Source organism: Narcine bancroftii, chromosome 8 (genome assembly GCF_036971445.1).
Source record: "Narcine bancroftii isolate sNarBan1 chromosome 8, sNarBan1.hap1, whole genome shotgun sequence".
NCBI lineage: Eukaryota > Metazoa > Chordata > Chondrichthyes > Torpediniformes > Narcinidae > Narcine > Narcine bancroftii.
In genome coordinates, this window is record NC_091476.1 from 152,107,388 (window position 1) to 152,129,068 (window position 21,681).

At 41.9% G+C, this 21,681-nt stretch overlaps 1 protein-coding gene across 2 annotated transcripts in view; it reads left to right on the forward strand.

The window, feature by feature from the left end:
• The window catches only part of LOC138741381 (lysophospholipid acyltransferase 2-like), a 61,534-nt gene that overhangs the window by 26,357 nt on the left and 13,496 nt on the right, over nt 1-21,681 (forward strand). For both annotated transcript variants that reach the window (XM_069895371.1, XM_069895370.1), the window contains exons 4-7: nt 6,050-6,145; nt 7,840-7,895; nt 15,125-15,179; nt 17,998-18,184. In XM_069895371.1, coding sequence (XP_069751472.1) covers nt 6,050-6,145; nt 7,840-7,895; nt 15,125-15,179; nt 17,998-18,184 — 394 coding nt within the window. The remainder of the gene's footprint in view (nt 1-6,049; nt 6,146-7,839; nt 7,896-15,124; nt 15,180-17,997; nt 18,185-21,681) is intronic.

The following is a 21,681-nucleotide window of genomic DNA, read 5'->3' on the forward strand; positions in this document are numbered from 1 at the left end:
AATAAAGACCTAATTTGCTCAATCTTTCCTTGTATTCCAGATGCTGAAACCCAGGCAACATTTTTGTAAATCTTCTCTGCACTCTCTCTTTGTTAATATCCTTCCTATAAATCAGTGACCAGAACTGCACACAATACTCTAAATTTGGCCTCACCGATGCCTTGTACAGTTTCATCATTACTTCCCAACTCCTATATTCTATGCACTGATTTATATAGGTAAGCATACTAAAGGCCTTCTTCACCACCCTATCCACATGCGCTCCTACCTTCAGGGAACAATGCACCGTTATTCCTAGATCTTTCTGCTCCACTGCATTCTTCAATGGCCTCCCATTTACCACATATGTCTTGCTTTGATTATTATTTCCAAAATGAAGCACCTCACACTTATCAGCATTAAACTTCATCTGCCATCTTTCTGCCCACTCCTCTAAGCAGTTTAAATCTCTCTGCAATCTTTGAAAACCCTCTTCATCATCCACAATTCCCCCTATTTTAGTATCATCTTCATACTTACTAATCCAATTTACCGCCCCATCCTCCAGATTATTATTACAGATGACAAAAAGCAATGGTCCCAATACTGAACCCTGAGGTACACTGCTTGTCACTGGCCTCCATCCTGATAAACAATTATCTACTACTACTCTCTGGCATCTTCCTTCCAGCTACTGTTGAATCCATTTGACTATCTCCAAATTAATACCCAAGGACTTAGCCTTCCTAACTAACCTCCCATGCGGAACCTTAAAGACAACATACATTGCTCTACCCTCATCAACATTCCTAGTCACCTCTTCAAAAACTTCAACAAGATTGGTCAAACATGACCTTCCACACATATATCTGTGTTGAGTGTCCCTGATCAGACCCTGTCTCTCCATATATCTCTAAGAACACTTTCCATCAATTTACCTACCACAAACGTCAAAATTACAGGCCGATAATTGCTAGGCTTGCTCCTCGAACCTTTTTTAAACAAAGGAACCACATGCGCAACACACCAATCCTCCGGTACTATACCCATCTCTAATGGCATTTGAAAAATCACTGCCAGATCCTCCACTATTTCCTTACTAACCTCTCAAGGTCCTGGGGAAAATCCTGTCAGGACCTGGAGACTTATTCACCTTTATATGTTTCAAAAACTCCAGTACCACCTCTTTCTTAAACTCTATAGTTTCCATATATACCCACTTTGCTTCCTTTACCCTGCACAGTTCAATATCCTTCTCCTCAGTAAATACTGAGGAAAAGAAATTGTTCAAGACCTCCCCCATCTCTTTTGGCTCCACGCACATTTGTCCTTTCTGATTCTCTATTGGACCACTTTTATCTCTCACTTTCCTTTTGCTATTTACATATTTGTAGAAACCCTTTGGATTTATTTTCACCCTGCTTGCTATAGCCACCTCATACCTTCTTTTAGCTTTTCTAATTTCTTTCTTAAGATTCTTTTTGTATTAGCATTTTTGCTAAATGTAACATCAGTAAATAGAATCAATCTTCTTTAAAATAAAAATGAAGGATGGGTGTCATGTGCATGAACCTGAGCATGAGAATGTAGGAATGAACTTGCAGTAATTTGGGTTCCAAGTGGGAAGATGATTCTTTGCCATATCCCTTAGAGCTTATAAAGGTGCCATCCATGAGAAGGCTACTTTTTTAAAAAATGAACATGTTTTTACTGGGTTGCTTGGGCTAGTGAGTTAGAAAGGGACCTTTTAACTCATGATTGGGATCATTTTGTAAATCTTCCAATGCCTTCATAGCCTTCATAGCCTTTTTTGTAAATTGGACCATGACCATTTTTCTACACTGTTCTGCTTTTGAATTCTATTCTTCGAGGTATGAACCCTTGCTTTGCTTCCATTTTGGCTCAACCTAGTTTTCACTGTTGGCCTGGGTTACTGTAGCCATTCTGGAGTTCAGATACTGGAATTCAAGGAGAAGACGGGACAGTCATCTACTCCCAGCACTAAGATAAATGACCAGATCATTTGTTTTAATGATGCTTTAAGGAAATGGTGGGTGGTACTCAGATTTCTTCCCTTCAGTGATCTGTATCCAACCATGATGAGTTGCAAGCATTGGGTTTAAAATCCTCTCTCAGTGAAAGCACTGCCTGATCATGTCTCTGGTATGCGCCAAGTCCCCAACCTGCCTCAGATGGGAGTGTTACCCCCCCCCCCCCCCCCACCCCTCTGAGTCATAGCTGATGTGCAGTCTATTTCTAACCGCCTGTGTGGGAATCTAATCTCGGAGGGTGGCTGGAATCTTTTACTTCTCTTTATGCACAAATTATTGTAAATATTGATGTTACTGAGGGAACAGCATGGATGTGACCTGCCTCAGAAGCTGAAGGTATCCCTGGCCTTGGCCAATCGTACTTCCCCTGCCCTCACTCAAACAGTGACAATTGAAAAGCATTTGTACTTATGAACTATAAATGGAAAATTCTTGAGGTGATTAGTAGTTTGATTGGGATCTGGGTGGAGCATTCCATAAACCAGTGTGTCCTCTCTGAGCAGTAACCAATCCACATTTTCTGGTTTTATTTCATTCTGGTATGTTTACTGATCTTCACTTTTGTGCACTAAGTGTGATTCTTTCATTTCTAGGGATAACGTTATTAGCTCTGCAATGCCACTCTTGGAGTATTGTGCAGAGCAGATGGGGATGGGGGAAATTGAACAAGGTCATCCAAGTGGTCATCATTGTTGGGAACTTGCAGGACAGCTTGGTGTTTGCAAGTTTTGATCATCAAGGATTCTGCAGCCCCTATTCTTGTTTGTCAGCCCTCTGAAGCGAAAGCTCTCCTGATCTCATGTCCAATTTCTTGATGTCCAGGCTTTTAACACACTGACCTCACACGTGGCCTGTAAATTTCCACGAGATTCACTGTCAGTCACTTGTCTGGTTGAGGACTTCCACTGCCCCTCACCTCCCCCAGCCTTACTTTTTGCTGGGATCCCTTCCCATCCTCCTTTTTTTTTAAATGGAAAAGAAACATTTATTTTTCAAGTTCAAGTGTTGACATTGTACCCTTTTTTTAAATTTTTTAAAATCTTTCACACAATAAACCATACTGACCAAAATACATAGACATTTTTCTCTTGAATATATAGTGTCATTTTCTCCCCTTTTTCCCCCTCCCTTCCCTCCCTCCCTCTCCCCCCTTCCCATTTATTCAAAGTTCAATCTATAAGATACATTAAATCCGTTAAACAATGTCGTCACTTAATAAAATAAACAAGAAATTTTTATCTTTTACTTTTATATACTGAGTCAGTTCATTTCGTTGTCTTCCTCCTTGAAGCCAATCCTGGCTCCTTACACTCCTCCACCAGCCTCTTATCTTGCCTGATACCAGGCCCTGAATCCCTGCCTGTGTAACACTCTAAGTGATTGGCGCTTGGGTATTTTGTGCCTGCATGCCTATTTAATAGAGATGCCTTTCAGAAAACAGCAGAGCAAGAGATGGGAATCATGTTTATCAGACAAGTAACTCCAGAGACCTGGATCAATAGTCCATGAAAGTTCAAGTCATTAAATTTAATTTAGCGGTTAGTGCATTATGACTACAGTGCCAGCAACCCAGGCTCAAATCTGGCCCTGTCAGAAGTCTGTACAGTCTCCTTATGTCTGCATGTGTTTCCTAGGGGTGTTCTGATTTCTTCCCACCCTCCAAAAACAGAGATTGTAGATTAATTGGTGTATTTGGGGGGGGGGGGGGGGGTGGGAGGCACAGGCTCATGGGCCAGAAGGGCCTGTTACTGTTCTGTATGTCTAAATTTTAAGATTTGAATTAGTCTTCAAAAATATCTGTAAATATAATAAAATACTTTGTTTTCTGACCACGTTAGTTCTGACATATAGGCTGGCAAGATGCTCATTTGGCAATAAATGGATGAAAGACAAGAAGGCAGTAAATGTTAGCAACAACCATGGCCCAAGAGTGACCATAAATAAAGCAAGATGCCCTGAATCAGGCTGATTCTTCACTGCCCTCTGAACAGGGTGAGTGGGCCACTCAGTGGTATGAAACTGCTACTGCAAACTACAGCAGGCGCAGTAAAACCAATCAGCCCAGTGATGTTGGCACAGGCTCCAAATTTAATTCCGACATGCCTAGGGCTTGTGGGCAAGAAGGGAATCAGCTGGGATTGGGGAGAAGGGAACTGGCAGAATCTGCCAGGGAGAGATGTAAAGACATTAGCAGTGAGTTGAATTGTCGCTGGGAACTACACTAAAAGCTAAATGCCTCTTGGCAGTAAATTGGGTTAATATTCCCCCTTTAATGCTGCACTGGGTGGGTCATGTCTTCAGAATGGAGGACCATCGCCTTCCCAAGATCGTGTTCTATGGCGAGCTCTCCACTGGCCACCGAGACAGAGGTGCACCAAAGAAGAGGTACAAGGACTGCTTAAAGAAATCTCTTGGTGCCTGACACATTGACCACCACCAGTGGGCTGATATCGCCTCCATCTTGGCGCCTCATAGTTCGGCGGGCAGCAACTTCCTTTGAAGAAGACTACAGAGCCCACCTCACTGACAAAAGACAAAGGAGGAAAAACCCAACACCCAACCCCAATCAACCAATTTTCCCTTGCAACCGCTGCAACCGTGCCTGCCTGTCCCGCATTGGACTTGACAGTCACCAACGAGCCTGCAGCAGACGTGGACATATCCCTCCATAAATCTTCGTCCGCGAAGCCAAGCCAAAGAAGAAAGAATGCTGAAGCAAGACTTACCCTTGGGTAAGGACCACTGCAATATGAGAGATGTGCACTTCATAAATGCAGAATAATATTACATGGTCAATGTGAAGAAAGAACTTTGCACTTCCCATGGATATGTAGCACCTGGAATGAACTAAAATCCAGAGTGGTACACATCATACAAAGTTGCATGATATGTTATCAAAATTATGACAGATATGGATAGAGTAAATGCAAGCAGGCTTTTTCCATTGAGGTTAGGAGAGATTTTTAAAAAAACTAGAGGACATGGGTTAAGAGTGAAAGGGGAAAAGTTTAAAGGGAACATTATTTCTTCACCCAGAAGGTAGTAGGAGTGTGAAATGAACTGCCAGCTGAATTTGTAAATACAAGCTCCATTTTGACATTTAAGAAAAATTTGGACAGGCACATGGATGGGAGGGAGATGGAGGGATATTGTCTGGATTCAGTTCAGTGGGACTAGGGAGAATAATAGTTTAATGTTCTATGGTTCAATAGAACTCCATCTTAAGGTTTTCAGAAATGTGTTTGGTGACCTTGGGGAATCTCTCCATGAACATCATGGATTCAGAATCAAAATTTGGACAGCTTTTCAATAGACAAGCTTAGCCATAGCTCTGCTTTGTACTTTCAGTGAAGATACTAGAACCTGCCTTCACCTTCTCAGGGGAGGTATTGTCCCAATGACTGGGCAGGCCCATTTGAGGTGGCCACACTTTGCATACTATTAGATGAGAGCAATCTTTGGCAATGATGTCATAGAATCATATCAAGTGTGTGTTAGGAAATCATCTGCTGGTTACCACCTTCTAGCACACCCCTCCTTTCCACCCTCAACCTTCCAGCCTTTAGCTGCTTCACAGAATGAGAAGAACTTGTCTGCTCCTTGGAATTGAGGGGCGACTTGCTCCCACTCTTTCAGAAGGTGCTGAAGGTTTCTGATGAGGCCAATGAGGGAATTACAGATATTTCCCCCAGATGGGTCAGGAGGTGCTTGGTGAGATGGGTACTTTGTGATGTGATCTGCACCTTCCATTACTTACATAGAAGCTTCTAATTCATAGACTTGGTTTTCAATAACTTCCCAAAATGTCCTCCACTTTGAGCTGTCGTGGGTTAGAGGATCCCAGGTGTCAGTAGAGATGTTATTCTTTAACTTTAGGGAACAAGTATCTATCAGCAAGTCTGTGTGGTCATGTTGGGTAATGCAAAATAACAGGATTTCTTTATTTGTGCATTATATAGCCCCCATCTATGATGTATGCACTGGTTCTGACTGACACAGTATTCAATATATTATTTCAGGTACAGTTTCCTGATAGCAATGACTTACTTGACCATCTGTCAGATTATCAGAGTCTATGTTCTCGATGGTGAAGAGCAGAGTGCTGATTTTTCTGGGTAAGTTGATGAAATATATGCATAAATAATTTGAAAGTGTTACTGATCGAAGGTTGGATTCATGTGCAGTTTATGCCGTAACATATGCCATAATTTCCAGCCTCTCTTTAAGGGGCTGCATTCAGTAAGATCACAGAGAAAATGATGGCCACATTACTGAAGTATTCATGTGCTTGCTGTACCTATATAAATGAGTATGGGTAAACCCCCCGGTATCCAGAATTCAAACAACCGGCTGCCTCACACAGTCAGCAAAAAAAAATCAAGGAAAATAAAATCTTTAAAATTAAAATAAATAAGAATAAAATAATGGATAAAAATACACAAGTTTAAAATTGTAAAAATAAATGTTCTCTGAAGTAACATATAAACCTTTGGTGAAGATGGGAGCAAATATTCAGCCAGTGGAGTTCCTTGGTTGTGCTGTTCTCTTAACAGCTGTTTGATTAAAGTTGTGTGAAACAGCGATGGGGTCACCCAGGATGAAGAGTTGGTTGATGCCGGTCACCGTTGGTGACTCCCTTAAAATGTCTCCTTGTTCCTGCTTAGTCAGAGGCACCCCAGTCAGAGGCTTTATCTGTAAATCTGGGGTGGGGAGTCTAATCATTTGTTGTTTTTTGTTTGTTTTTTGGGCAGCTCCATGACGGGGATGAACCTGCAGATACAATGATGGTTAAATATTTTCAAAGAATAAAGTAAAATGCTTTAAGCTTTATATATTCATGCAAGTGAAGTTTGTTCAGTCTAAGTACAGTATAGTGTTTTAAACTGTTTATTCTTAATGTGGGTGTATTAGTTAGGCATTGTTTCAAGCAACCAGAAAATACACTCATTCGGTATCTACCGGTACCAATCCCCATAGGAGATGAATACCAGTGGTTTTACTATATAATTATTTCCATTGGAAGTAGATGTACTCAAAATGTGTTTGTTATTATAAGACACTTTTTAAGCTTTATGCTTTCTTTATAATATAGAACATTCTTCCCTGAACTAGAGGCAGTGTATCAGTGGCATGAACGCTAAACCCATCCCTAGTTAGTGCCCTGGCCTGGCTGAACTCTTGTGCAAACTGGCCAAGTGAGTACAAATCTAAACTGAAGCTCTTGAATTCTCTCCTTAAGGGTCAGTGGTGCTCCGTTTCATTTTGATGAAAAAAAAATTCTGCTCACTTTCCAACTTCTCTGCCAACTCTGTCCTCATTTCACAACCGTCACATCATTTCGCAGAGAAAGGGATGAGGGATGAGATACAAGAACTGAAATTAACATTGGTTCATACACAACAAAAAGAGAATAGCTAGTCTCCATTCGGTCCCCATAACAACACCACATATTTAGAGACAGAAAGGAGTTAAAGCAAGTTGACCAAAGCAGTTTGGGGAGAGAGAGGGGTACCAGTGAGGCTTCCATTCAATAAATAAATGGTGGATACATTAGTGAATTTAAAAGATAGAATTTAAGTCACAACTAAATCAATTAGTTGATAGTAATTTAGTATGAGGTTCAATAGATTACGTGACTCAGAAGGTGGCACTTAATTGCAGGTGCTTCTCCCAGGCCCTGGGAGTTCCCCGATCATAGCTGTGATTTTATCAGTTCTTTTAGACTGAACAAAAGATAATGAATACCCACGTGGACTTGTAATGTGTGTTACATGTCGTATCTACTTAACTGTTCTCCATTGACTTACAGGCCATTAATGGTGATCACACAGAAAGTAACAAAACTGGCATTCGAACTTCACGATGGTAAGAAACTCATACTGAAAGAAAGGAGCTCCATTCACAAACTGACCATGTGAGGTCCATATAAACAACAGTCTGACATTTGTAGAGCCGGGTTAGTACCTGGCTTGCTCTTTACACAAAATTAACAATGTATTCAAAATAAATATACAGGGCATTTGGCCCAGTTAAATCATGTTGGTGGTCAGGCTTCACGTGACCTTCCTCCCTCCAATTTCCATCTATTCCTTTGCTCATTTCCTTTTCCTCTTTCTACTGATGGGCTCCTCATGCTGTGAGTTCCACTTTCCAATCGATGCCAAGATTAAAAACTATTCCAGTTCTGCGTAGGTTGAACAGAGGACAATAAAGGGGCACAGATTTGAGGTGCTTGGTGGAAAGATAGGTGGATAGTTGAGGAAAGAACTTTTCGCCAAATGAGCAATAGAGATTGGAAGTCTGTTGTCTGATAGGATGGTGAAATGCATTTAAGAATAGGTCAATTAGAATTGGATTTGTCATAAGCTATAAGACATGAATTAAGAGTCGGGGAACTAGTTCTTCGCTAAATTGCTTTTCATTACTTTCTGTGTCACTGAAAATTATTCCAACTATTTTATCCATAAATTTGTTTTATTCCATGATTCTTTGAAGTACATTTATTTTTTTTCACAATGTCAGAATATCCAGAAGTGCCTTATATCCAATTAATGTTAACTGACTGATAAGTATCTGACAAAATAAATGAGGACAAATGCATCACATTGCAGCTTTAGGCAACACAGACAGGAAGTACTTGGTTTGATTTCTCTACCATTCTAACTTGGATGGAATGGAGAAGCAGCAACTAAAAGTGAGTTGACTATCATGGCTCCCACAACCAATTGTTTCCTGCTATTCTCGGGTGGAAGTCATCAAAAATTGCAGAGTGAAGTGAGGACTTGACACAGCTATGATGCCACAAGAAACATGCAGGCTGGTTCTGTCATGATGGAATTCGAGACAAACTATTTCTAGTTATTGAAGAGTGCTGGGAACATAACTCACAACGTAGAAAGCTGGACTTTAGGAATCAATTCTACACATCCAGCTTCACAAAGCTTTGAACTTTCTTCTGTAAGCACTAATTATACAAGGTGTGTAGTTAACTTAAATCTGATTTTCCACTTGAGCTTTGCTCACATTCTGCTTGATGATGGAACAAGCTCAGGTACTAAATTTCTACTGCCAAATTGACCGATTTTTAAAAAAATGTTGAAGATTATGAAGCTTTTACGAAGGTGGATGTGGAGAAACTGTTTCCACGAGCTAAACAATTAATAGCCCAAGGAGACAGTCTAAGTCAACAGGACATTGGAGTCGATGGAAGATGAAGCAATTGGGCCCATTCTGTTTTGCAGTTTCCTTGCCTTAAAACAATGTAATGTATCTCCATAAACATCTTTATGTTAAAAAGCTCCAAAGAGATGGTGATATTCTTTCTTCTTCTTTGGCTTGGCTTCGCGGACGAAGATTTATGGAGGGGGTAAAAAGTCCACGTCAGCTGCAGGCTCGTTTGTGGCTGACAAATCCGATGCGGGACAGGCAGACACGATTGCAGCGGTTGCAGGGGAAAATTGGTTGGTTGGGGTTGGGTGTTGGGTTTTTCCTCCTTTGCCTTTTGTCAGTGAGGTGGGCTCTGCGGTCTTCTTCAAAGGAGGTTGCTGCCCGCCAAACTGTGAGGCGCCAAGATGCACGGTTTGAGGCGTTATCAGCCCACTGGCGGTGGTCAATGTGGCAGGCACCAAGAGATTTCTTTAGGCAGTCCTTGTACCTTTTCTTTGGTGCACCTCTGTCACGGTGGCCAGTGGAGAGCTCGCCATATAACACGATCTTGGGAAGGCGATGGTCCTCCATTCTGGAGACGTGACCCATCCAGCGCAGCTGGATCTTCAGCAGCGTGGACTCGATGCTGTCGACCTCTGCCATCTCGAGTACTTCGACGTTAGGGATGTAAGCGCTCCAATGGATGTTGAGGATGGAGCGGAGACAACGCTGGTGGAAGCGTTCTAGGAGCCGTAGGTGGTGCAGTGCTAGTTAAAACAACAGGCATTACTGATAAGCTCGAATTGAATGTCTTGCAACTGCTGGGAGTTAGACAGACACACGTGCACAACCAACAGCAACAAAAACAAGATGATTACTCCTGCATGGTTCCACCAGCATTCTCTGAGGCCAAGGAGAGAGCTCTTCCTTTCCCTCATCTTCTGTTCCTGCTGTTTTCCTATCTTGGTTGCTGGTCAACCCTGGATTCCACGTGGGCAGTGGCTGACTTTGCGTCATCTTGAAACTATGCGTCACCCAGCAAATGATACCCTGCTTGCTGCATACTGTAATTGATCAGAAGGGCTACTTGGATTTCTGGGCAAAGGGAGTAGCCATTCAAGACTTTGCCCCATAAGATTCATTCCCTGGGTCAATGTGACTGTGAAAGGATGGGAGCTAAGTCTGATTGGCTAACAATGAATGTCCTTAGGGGATACCATTAAGCCATTATAAAGCTTCCCTGTTGCACAGCAAGAGAAGGGTAGACTCTTCCTGATGAAGGAATATTTGTATGTGAAGTGTGGAAGCTATTTAGGCCTCGTGGATGTGGTGGCAATTTGGAGAAGTTTGCAATGGCAGTAAGAGGACTACTTGCTTCTGCAGGCTGTTGGAGAGTTGGATGAAAGTCTGGCCTTGTGGTGTAGAGAGTATCAGTGACCACCATATTGGAGAAGTGAGCAACATGCTGATATGAAGCCGATGTCACCACAATGATCATGTGACTGGATCATTAGAACGAATGCATGAAGTTTCGTGAGGTCACGAGTGTGGTGGAGAAAGCCAGGGCTTCATGTGCGAATTAGGAAACAATTCCACATGGTGAAACACGGAATCCCGCAGATGCTGTGATTGTAGTAAAGCACAAAGTGCTGGAGGAACTCAGCCAGTCTCGCAGCGTCCATTGGAAGAATCAATTTTACACATGCAGGATAATAGTTTTAAACTTTTTCCTGTAAACACAAGGTGAATAATTAATTTTGAATTTGTTCAAATCTCCTAGATAACCACAACTTGAGTGATTCCCATTGCCAGTTTCCTGCAGTGAGGACAGCTGCTTTGTCTTTGTAGACATCACAGAAAATAGGTCACAATATTGACAAAATCTCTCCATGGCAGCACAGCTCCCTATCATGGAGACGGGGTCAACAAAGATATCTTCAGCGTTTATGGTACAATTTCTACCTCATGAAGCATAACACACTGCTGGTCTGAAAACTGGAGATAAACCCAAGTTGCCTTGTGAAACTGGATCAGGAAGGTTCAGAGTTTGGTATGGCCAGGGTTTGGATCTTGCAGGGAGGTTGTACCTTGTTATTGACCCTTGAATTAAAAGTTACTTCTGTGCAATCGGCAAAAGTAAAACCTTGGTCTCCTATGAGTCAACTATTGTTTTCAGAGCAATCTCATTGGAAATTACGCGGATGATGAACTTGTGCTGTTGCAATATGATCAATATGGTTGAGGTGAGGTTAATGCCAAAGAAATTGTGCCAGCAATTCTGAAAATGACAAGCAACATTTTATGATTATCATTACCAGAAAGAGTGGCCAGTATATATAGAGTAACTTTCAGAAGCAAATTAGATAGACATGAGAAAATACAACTACCCCACCCCGCCCTGGTCCAGATGGATTCTTTTGCCATTGATAATCCCAAGCCCATGCAAGGCATGGGCTCATTACTCTGGGCAATCAACCACGTATCTGCACTATGCATTAAGTACTGTATAATCCAGCACCAATGTTTGGAGTACACAGGGCAGTGGGAACTCTGCCATAGAGTTCCCATGAATCTCAATGGGGACTTTAAGCTCATTTCCCATCTGACTTGCTGTCAGGCTTATTCTTTGTTTCACCAGGAGCTAAACCTCAAGGTCCTAGGTTGCACATTATTTCCATCAGTAATGTTTCATGACCTCATTAAATGTACAAGTGACATCAGTATAGCATCATGCAAATTTGAATCCTGTCCTGTCTCCTTTACATTGGTGAGTCGAAGAGCAGACTTGGTGACCATTTTGCAGAGCAACGATGCTTTGTGTGTAATGACCATCTCACGGTCCCAGTTACTTTCCATTACAACTCTCTTTCCCATTAACTCACCCGACATCTATGTTCTGCCTCTCCCATGCCAGACTGAACCCAAAGTAAACTGGAGGAACAATGCCTTGTAATTCATCTGAGTACTCTACAGCCTCATAGTATGAACATAGAATTTTCCAATTTCAGGAAACCAGCCCCTCCTGTAAAAACACTGGAGGACTCAGCAGGTCTCGTGGAGGAGGTAAAGATTTATAGCTAACGTTTTGGGCATGAGCCCTTCTTCAAGGTATGAGTAAAAGCAGGCAGGTGCCTAAATTAAAAGGCTGTGGGAAAGGGAAGAAAGGACAGGGGGGAGGAGCACAAGACCAACAGACAGTAGGTGTAAATTGGATATGATTAAGAGGAAACTTATTTCCAGCTTCTAAATTCAGGTACCTACCTGCTTTTTACTCATACCTTGAAGAAGGGCTCAGGCCCAAAACATCAGATATATATCTTTAGCTCCTATAGGACGCTGTGAGAACTGCTGTTTTTCCAGTATTTCTGTGTTTTTACTACAATCACAGCCACTGCAGACTTTCATGTTTCACACCTTCACCTCTTATGTTCCTCTCTCTCATTTCTCTCGCTCTCTCTTTTCTGGCTAATTTGCCCACCAATCCCCCCCCCCCCCAGCCCCCCACCCCCTACATTAGGAGAGGTGACTCTACCTGTTCAAAAGTGTAGGTTTGGTGGAATGACTGAAAGGAGGTGAGGAAGGTTTAATGAGCACTTTTAAAAATCTGCAGTCTCTTGCCTGAAATTTCTGATGCTTTTCCAATATAAGGCATGAGAAAATTCTGACAATAGTTTTCTTGCTCATGATCCTTCCCCAACAAAATTGGTCCTGAACAGATTAAATTCAATTTGTTGCATCTCTCTGTGTGGATATTGGTTGGTGTGTTACCCTCAGGGCTGGATTAACGAAGTACCAAAAGTAGCACATGCTACGGGCCCTGCGCTAAATGCTTGCTGACTTGCTCTGTTACTTCATCTCCTATGAATTATGAACAACTGACTGGGTGTTTAACTTAAACATCTTCGTTTTCATCTTTGTGAAGCAGCTATGAGATACCACACTCCCATAGTCTTTGTTAATAACCCAATTAAACCCAATTGGCTAAAATCTCTAACCTTAATAACACAGACTATGGGAGTGTGCCATCTCAAAGCTGCTGCCCAATTTGTGATGCCTTAGAGTGTGTTCCTCAGTAGGGGTGAGAGGCTTTCAATGCAGAAGATAGCCTTGGTCTCCTGAATCCCTATCCTCCATTCGTACGGTAATTTTTTTTCTTCCGGAGAAGTGCCTATTGAAGTCTTATGCTTAAGACGGTGGAGCGATGATGAAGTGTTGTAGGATTTGTGGAGACACTCTCAGTTGTGTGTTGGAATTTTGCTTAATTCTTTTCAGCTCAAACTGCCATTTGGAAATAAGTAAACGAATAATCCTAAAGGAAGCATCACAAGATTTATTCACTCGAGGGCTGTAAGAGCGATCGGCTCAGCGGTATTTATTATTGCCCCATGAACTAATCGATTCGCTGAGTTATTAAGAAGGCGATGAAGAGGCTGTTTATATAGAACCAGCCCAGGTATGAATGAAAAATCATCCTTCAAACCCCCCTTCCCTGGAAAATCATTGCTGTGTGGCAGCTCACCACAAGGCAGGCGAACCGGCCCTGCTTGTAAGCCATGCGTTGGGGCAGCCAGACAAAATGGCACCATCGGGGGTTTCCCTTCCTTCCAGCTCGGGGCTCAGAAACCTGCACTTGGGGACCATGTGATGCCCAGGTGACGTCAGCGCCCTCCAGTGCGGTTCTCAGCCAGGTCCGGGCTGGGAGTATAAGTGCAGCCCACAAGCCTCCAATAAACCAGTCTGCTCAAAAGCTCAACCCGTCTGGTTGCATGTGTTATTGCAAGAGCAGTACAGCCGCTGCAACAGCTGAATCAAATGTTATTCCTCTCCATTTTTATGTCAACCCATCAAAACTGCATGTGACAAGTCACATTGACAAGGGAGCTTGAATAATTTGTGCAGCGGCAATGAGATACCACAACCTTCCACTTTCTTGTTATATCAGTGGAGGAATGTCATGGTGCAGGGTGAATTAAAATATATTCTATGAAAGTAATACTATCAGTGTTATATAATGGCTGTTTAGGTTTGGGGAGAATTGGTAAGAAATATGAAAGCTTAAAGGGGTGATAACGAAAATTATTATAACCTTGCATCAAGGATGTTATCACTGAATATGTAGTGATGTGAGAAAGCTCGCATCATTTTGTTAAGAATAAGTTTGAAGTGGTAATAAATGAGGTTGAAAAGGTTAGATTATCAAAGTTGACTCGAAATAAAAATCATTGAGAGTCCACACAAATGAATACTTGCACAAAAAGTAGGAATTTAATTGGATGAGTCACATTCTAATTCTCTCTCTCCCTTCACTTGTTTCGAAGCAGCTAAAATTATGCAATCCCCTAAGGGAAAACAATTTATCCACCTGCTGCCTGAAAAAGTGCACGCACATCTCTTCAATTTACCATTCCAATTAAAAAAAAAGCAATAGCACACCATTTGTTACGCTGTCATCCCGTGTTTAGAATAGACCACGGCAGAGTTTCCCCAAGTGTCCGGAAAGCCAGGCCCGGATGACCTATGTCCTCAAGGAAGTTTGTATACATTTATAAAATGGACGAGGCTGTTGGCTACATTTGCAATGATTTATCACTTTGAGTTTATCTCTCTCCTCTGCATTTATCTTCCCATGGCATTTGGTGTCCTACTTGTCCCATTCATTCTCCCTTTTAAAGTACTAGATATTTTAATATTTATGTGTATTTTTTAAATTTAGGGCTAGTGTGGGGGGTGGGGGGGGCATTATAACACATGCTGCAGGCCCTGCACTTACTTAATCTGGCCCTGGTTTCCCTTCTATAGCATCAATGACTTTGGGTTCAGAGGAGTCTGATTTGTTTTGACCTGGGATCAACAAATTGACAAAACATCTTATACCACTTCCAAATAAAACATTGTAATTATTACTGTGTTTAAACACTGGCAAACCTGTTCATCTTAATTCCATCCAGGTCTGGCCCGAGATGAAAAGGAACTGAATCTGTCTCAGAAACGCTTAGCAGTGAGGTAGGTGTAGATATGTGTTCAAGAGGACATGGCATGAAATTCCAGTGTGAAATTGTTTATGTACTACAAATATCAAAGAAGTCATTCTCAAGGTGTTCAAACCTTTCAAGGCTGCATTCCTAGCATTGTTCAGTGTGTGGCTAATTTTAAGTCGGTAACAAATATCATCTGAAAAACAACGTGCAGGTCACAGGACCAATCCAAGCTTGCCCTGCCATTCATTATAATCATGGTTGATCTGTCCCATTTTCTCTTGTGCACCAGTTCCAGATAACTTCCAATTCCTTGATCTTTCAAGACATTATCTAATTCTTCTTTAAATACCCCCTATTCCTCTTTAAATACTTCCCAATGATTTAACCCAATAAAATGTGTTGCTTTGCTTCACAAGAGTATTATCGTCAAAAATTAACGCAGCTGTAAAAGAATTTTAGCGCAAGTGACTCTTTGAGCAAATTAGGATGTGAGGTACATTAGGGAACATTTTAGGGAGGGAATTTCAGAACTTGAGATCTTAGCAGCTGAAGATTGAGTTGCCAGTAGTGAAGGGTTAAATTTGGGGATAATCAAGGTGGCAGATTAGATGGGCACAGAGCTTTCAACCTAGATATTGATTCATGGCATTAATCTGGAATAAAAACCTGGTTGTTTGTCATTCCCAATTCTCTTTGTAAATGTAACATGGAGATGGAACACCAATTGTGGGATTGACAAAGCTGCATTGTTGGATTTCGCAATGTGACTGACATTACAGGCATCAATGCAGTCTTCCTGACTGCTGTTCTGCAAGATCTCTGAGTTTAGCTCAACAGGAGCATTCTTACAGTCCGTAAGGCTCATACCTCATTACATGTAACATCCCTCCTGCTGAAGGAGAGCTTTGCTGCTTGAATAAAAGGATGTTGGGAAAAAATGGCAGTGGGTTGGGGGTGTACCAAATGGGTCTCAAGGGGACCTGGAGGCACTCCAGAGTTACAGCCAGGAGATGCTGGGAGAAGACGACTGGGGAGGTCACAGAAAGGACTCTATGACAGCTGATGAACGTCTATATGTGCAGACAAATACCAGGGCATGTTTCAGCAACTCCCGCCTTCCCCCCTCAGCCCCACCCCCCAACTGTTGTTGAAGAAAAGGTTTAGCCTACTTAAGCAAAGTATCAGGGAGCCGAGCAAAGAGTTACAGCAAAGTGTGAGGTGTGGCAGAGATAACAGCAGAACCCCTGGGCTGGTAAGATGAGAACCACCATGACTGTAAGCCTGGCAGAGGCACAAATTGAGGCCTCTATTTGAGTCGGCAGGAGTTTCAATATTTCAGCAAGGACAAAGAACAGAACGAGGGTTAGTCCTTTCAAAAACATATTTAGCCAAGCCTGTTTCTTCAAAGAGTGTACAGAAAATAACCAACTTTGAAACCAAGCAGATGGATGTGGGCAGAATTGTTCTATTCAGGGCTAAATTGGATTTCAACTGAAAAATAGCAGGATTTTGTAGTTGGGTGAGTTAGTTTCTGTCGATTCTTTGGGTTGAACGGTTGGTGAAGATGACAGAGTCCAGTGGAAGAAGGGATTTGAAAAGAGCAATCAGAAAATCATATCGATGTGTTGGTGAATATGGAATCAAAAATGTATACAGTGAAAGGTGAACTTCAAGGACAAAGGCAGCAGACATTTAGATTGTCTTATTGACAAGGGAGACTGTGTTGGATTAATCGGGTCTGAATGTACCAGAAATGTGATGAGCAACTCTGAAGTGGATGACCAAGGTAGCCCTTGGGTAAAATTATGTTTCTGCGGAAAAAGTAGTGAGTAGTCAGCTTATTTCAGATGGTGAATGTCAATAGATTTTAAAATACTTGCTTGCGATCCAGAGAATAGATGAAGTTTTAGTCAATGGAATGAGTTTGATGAATTGGCTGGAAGACCTTGTATTTTTTTTTTGGTGGGGGGGGATGAATGAGCATGAAATGAGATATTTGATGCCTGTGGGACTGCACTCTGATCTAAACTACAGGAGAAGACAACACATAAATCAAACAGATGTTATCCAAAGTGAAATCCATGTGTCAGTGCTCCCTGCCTGGCATCAAGTCAAGTTCGTTGTTATCTGATTGAACAAGTACAATCTGACAAAACAACATTCTCCAGACATGCAGACACACAACCAGATATAACACACATGCAGACAAACAAAACATATGCAGTATTCCAATAATAAATAAATACATAAATAAATAGATAAAGAGAGTTTCATAGATATGAGAGTCTTGGATTGTTAGTGCCAGCAGGTCCTTTGGTCATTCAGCATTCTCACTGCTCGTAGGAAGAAGCTGTTCCTCAGCCTGGTGGTGCTGGTTCCTGTGGTCATTCACCAATCTCACTGCCCATGGGAAGAAGCTGTTCCTCAGCCTGGTGGCGCTGGCTCTGACACTCCTGTATCTCTTCCCTGCTGGGAGCAACTGAAAGATGGAAGGGGTCCTCAATGATTTTGTGTGCCATCTTCAGGCAACGATCCCGGTAGATCTCGTCAATGTGGAGTGGGAGTGGGCTGGGCTGAAGGGAGACTCCAGTGATCCTCTCTGCCACTCTTATGGTCCCGTGGATTGACCTCCAATCCATTTCTCTGCAGCAACTGGACCACGCTGTGATGCAGCCAGCCAGGACACTCTCGATAGAGCTCCTATCGTAACATAATGCAAGGCTGGATAAGCATGTAGCTCTTCCCCATAATTACCTGTGAGCACTGCAATGCAACATTTTGCTTGAACTCTTCTCCCATTCCACTGTTTCTTTGGAGTAACCTGCTTTTACTGGGGATTTTAGGCGAATACCAAGTCTACTTGAGTATGTCAGCTACCATCTCAACTTCATGGGCATCCTTGCAGGACCACTGAACTCTTTCAATGATTACATCACCTTCATGGAGGGCAGAAATTTTGAGGTCGGACAGACCCACCTTGCAAATGGAAAGGAGAAAAAAGTCCACCCTCTGAACGAACCTTCACCTCTGGTAAGCCAAATGAACTGTTTTGTTTAGAGGAAAAGCACGTTTCTTGGACAATCACAAAGCTCTAGAATTGGCCCATGGTCACCTAAAATTAAAGTTTAATCTTCATAGATCATATGGTTTAATATGTTGCATTTAATTTGAGAATTTCCCTTGTTTCTGTGCTGCAGAACTATTGGCAAATATCTAATGAGTGAAGAAAGTTTATTGTCTGACATTCAAGTGCAATATACATAGGCAATGAAAGTCTTACTTGGTGCAACCTCCCAGGATTAGAAAATGTGTAACCCAAGAGAAGAAAAATAAATTATAAAACACAGAAAAAATATTCACCGAGATAAATCATCACTGTGGGATGTGACCTTAAGGAATATGTCCAATCTGAGTTGGTACCAAATTTTGTCTGGAAGATGTATTTTTTTTTTCTGTCCGCTCAATTGTGGCCGTCGAAAAGCAGCACCTAAAAGGTTCACCACTTGACCCACAAACTCCAACTGTCGATGCCTCCAGTTGGCACAGGTTTCTGCTCTGACAGCCCAGCAGTCTTGATCTCTCAAGGCTCTGATTCACCAACTTTTTAATCTCCCCCCCCACCCCACCTCAAGCTGATGCCATTCATTTCCAGTATTAGCCCTTCTCAGGACCTGAATGTCTGACACCAAAACTGGCTAGTCTTTCCACTGATGGCTGATCTTGCTCCACCCCAAATCCTGATCAGGGCTTCATCAACTGACCCCTTCTGTCCAGCTGCAATCAGAGACCATCTGCAGCAGGTGGAGTAAAGACTGCATCACCTGATTCATTGCATATGTATATTGCACTTGAATGTCAGTGGGTATATGTAACAATTTCCACGGTTTTAAAAACTACCCAAATTTGATAGAGGAAGCCAATGGAAATCTTGGGATGCTATGATGCAGGCACGTCAGTGATGGAAATGCTATATTTACGTAACACAGTTTATAAAAAAAGTTTATAACATCCATAAAGTACACATCATGACCCGAGGACATCCCATAGTATATTAACGCTATAGACTCCATGTCTCTGTTTTTTGCTGGACTACCAACCAGCGCATACTCTGTGTCTCAGTTTTCATACATTAAAGGTTTACCCATGGACCCAGTCCGGAGTGTACATTATGAAAGGTGAAAAATGTCAGAGTCCAAAGGGTTGGATGGGAGAGGTATGGAGGGCTATAGACTGGGTGCAGGTCAGTGGGATTGGTTTGACACAGACCAGAAGGGCCGAATAGGCCCATTTCTGTGCTGTAATACTCTATGGTTAAATATAAAAAAAATTGCAGGTACCATAAAATGGAAATAAAAACTCAAGTGCTGGACAGAATAGGTGACGCAGCAATTGTGAAGAGACTAATAGAGTTAACGATTTAGGTCAAAGAGGCTTCATTAGATTACACTAAAGTGAGGAAGAATAACAGACCTGACTGACACTTTAACTATTTTTAATGTTAGTGTTTTAAAGTAGGAAATGTGATAATAAGTATGGTTCAACAAGATCCCACAACTAGTAACAGGATGACAACTAAATCTTCTGATTTTTGTGGTGGCTGTTTTAAACAAATGGTGGAATGAAGAAAGCTGCAAAATTAAGGTGCATTGTATTAATGAGATCATCTGGAGCAATGAAGTTTATTATGCCACTGAGATTTACTTAAATAAGAACAAAGTGCTGGAAATATTAAGTCATCCCAGCAACAAGTTTTGTGAGAGAAACATGTCGTGCTTTAGGACAATGATCTTTCGTTGACCAACCTGTTTTTTTTCCATCCACATGGCTAACGGACTTGGAATATTTTCAACTCTGTTTTTATTTCAGATTTACAGCTTTTGCAGTTTCGATTTTTTTTAAGTCACTAGAATTCTTTATGTACAATATGGGAAACATTGTCTTGTCTGGGGATTCCTCAGCTGTTTCCAATTTTTTTTTCAGCCAAACCCACTTTAAACAAATGGCTCCTGATGGCCCAATAATACGTTTGGCTTTTATTTATGGAGCCAAGATAGTGACCCTTTTATTAACATCCCTGTGACCTACTCAAATTCATAATCCCTACTTTGAAAATCAGTGCTCCAAGTCACAGCTAGGGAAATGAGAGGAAATGCAACAAAAAGCAATCGCTTCCCACAAGCCTCTCAACTCCACTGCCTTTCACAAGGACTGTGGTATTCAGAAAATAATCCCTGTGATTGGTTTAAACACATTACGACTGAGTCCTTTGAAAAATCTGCAGATGCTGTGATTGGAGTGCAATACACAAAAGTACTGGAGATACTCAGCAGGTTACGCAGCATCTATAGGAAGTAATGGGTAACCAACGATTTGGATCTGGCTCCTTTTAGCCTCTAGCCTGACGAAGGCCTGAAATGTTGGTTACTTCCTACGGATGCTGCGTGACCTGGTGAGTTTTTCCAGAAACTTTAGTGTATTGACAACAGAGTCCTTTGCTGTCCAGAGAGCTCCACTTTGTGGCTATGTTTGCTCACTGCAATCTTGTAGTAATACTGAGGGATGAAAAGACACCTGTTACATTACCTTTAGAACTTAACAAATAGCTTCTCTTCTGTTTCCAGCTGTCTCCCAAGTTAATTCCTAATGAGCATAATGGTTTAATTTTAACTTCAGTTGACTCTGAGTGTTAGCAGTCCCTTCCTGTGTATAATTTTCACCCACTAGTCTTTGAGTTTCATACATGTGTGGTCTAAAGGGAGGTTAATATATAGGACTAGGTGTTACAATCCCTGATGTTTCTGAATTGGTTAGATTGATCCTCTCTCATCCCATCGAGTGAGTATGGTCAGTTGTCTCAATTACAATAATGGAGGATGACCACTAGGGAATATTAACTTGTATCAGACATCCTCAGTTCTATTCCCTGGTGTCATTGGGTGTTTTGGCCTTTTAAATACAAGGCACCCTCTGCCAAGTCAGGCCCACCACAGGCTGATCGTACCTTGGAATGTGTCCCATATCCATTTCTCCTAGTGGTCATTTGGAGCCCAGATAGGATCCCTCCTTTGTAGCCAGAGTCAGTGATTGCTCATTTCAGCTGAGTTGGAGAGGGACTTAATTTCCTTTCTGCGGGCTTGCCCTGAGATTCCTACTTCCCTCAGAAGCTTGGTCATGGATTAAGCAACAAATCCTCTACAACCCACTTCACCCTAACTTTTCAGCCTCGCTCTTCTGCAGCAAGATTAGTATAGTATAGTGTCTTCTATTCTTGCGCCTCATCCAAGGTACCTTTCCAAGGAACTATCAACTCAATAATGAAGACAATCTGCTGAGAAATGGACCAGAGTACCAGATCTGGTCTCAGTTTGGTGCTGGCAATTTCTGGTGAAAAGATGAGTTGAGTACTTCACTATTGAAGAAGTTGTATTTAGCTTGAATCATTGGATAAAGTTGGTGGGGGGGGAGAAATGAAGGAGGAGTTTGCCCCATGAATAAAGAAAGAGAAAGATTGCCTACAAACACTGAAT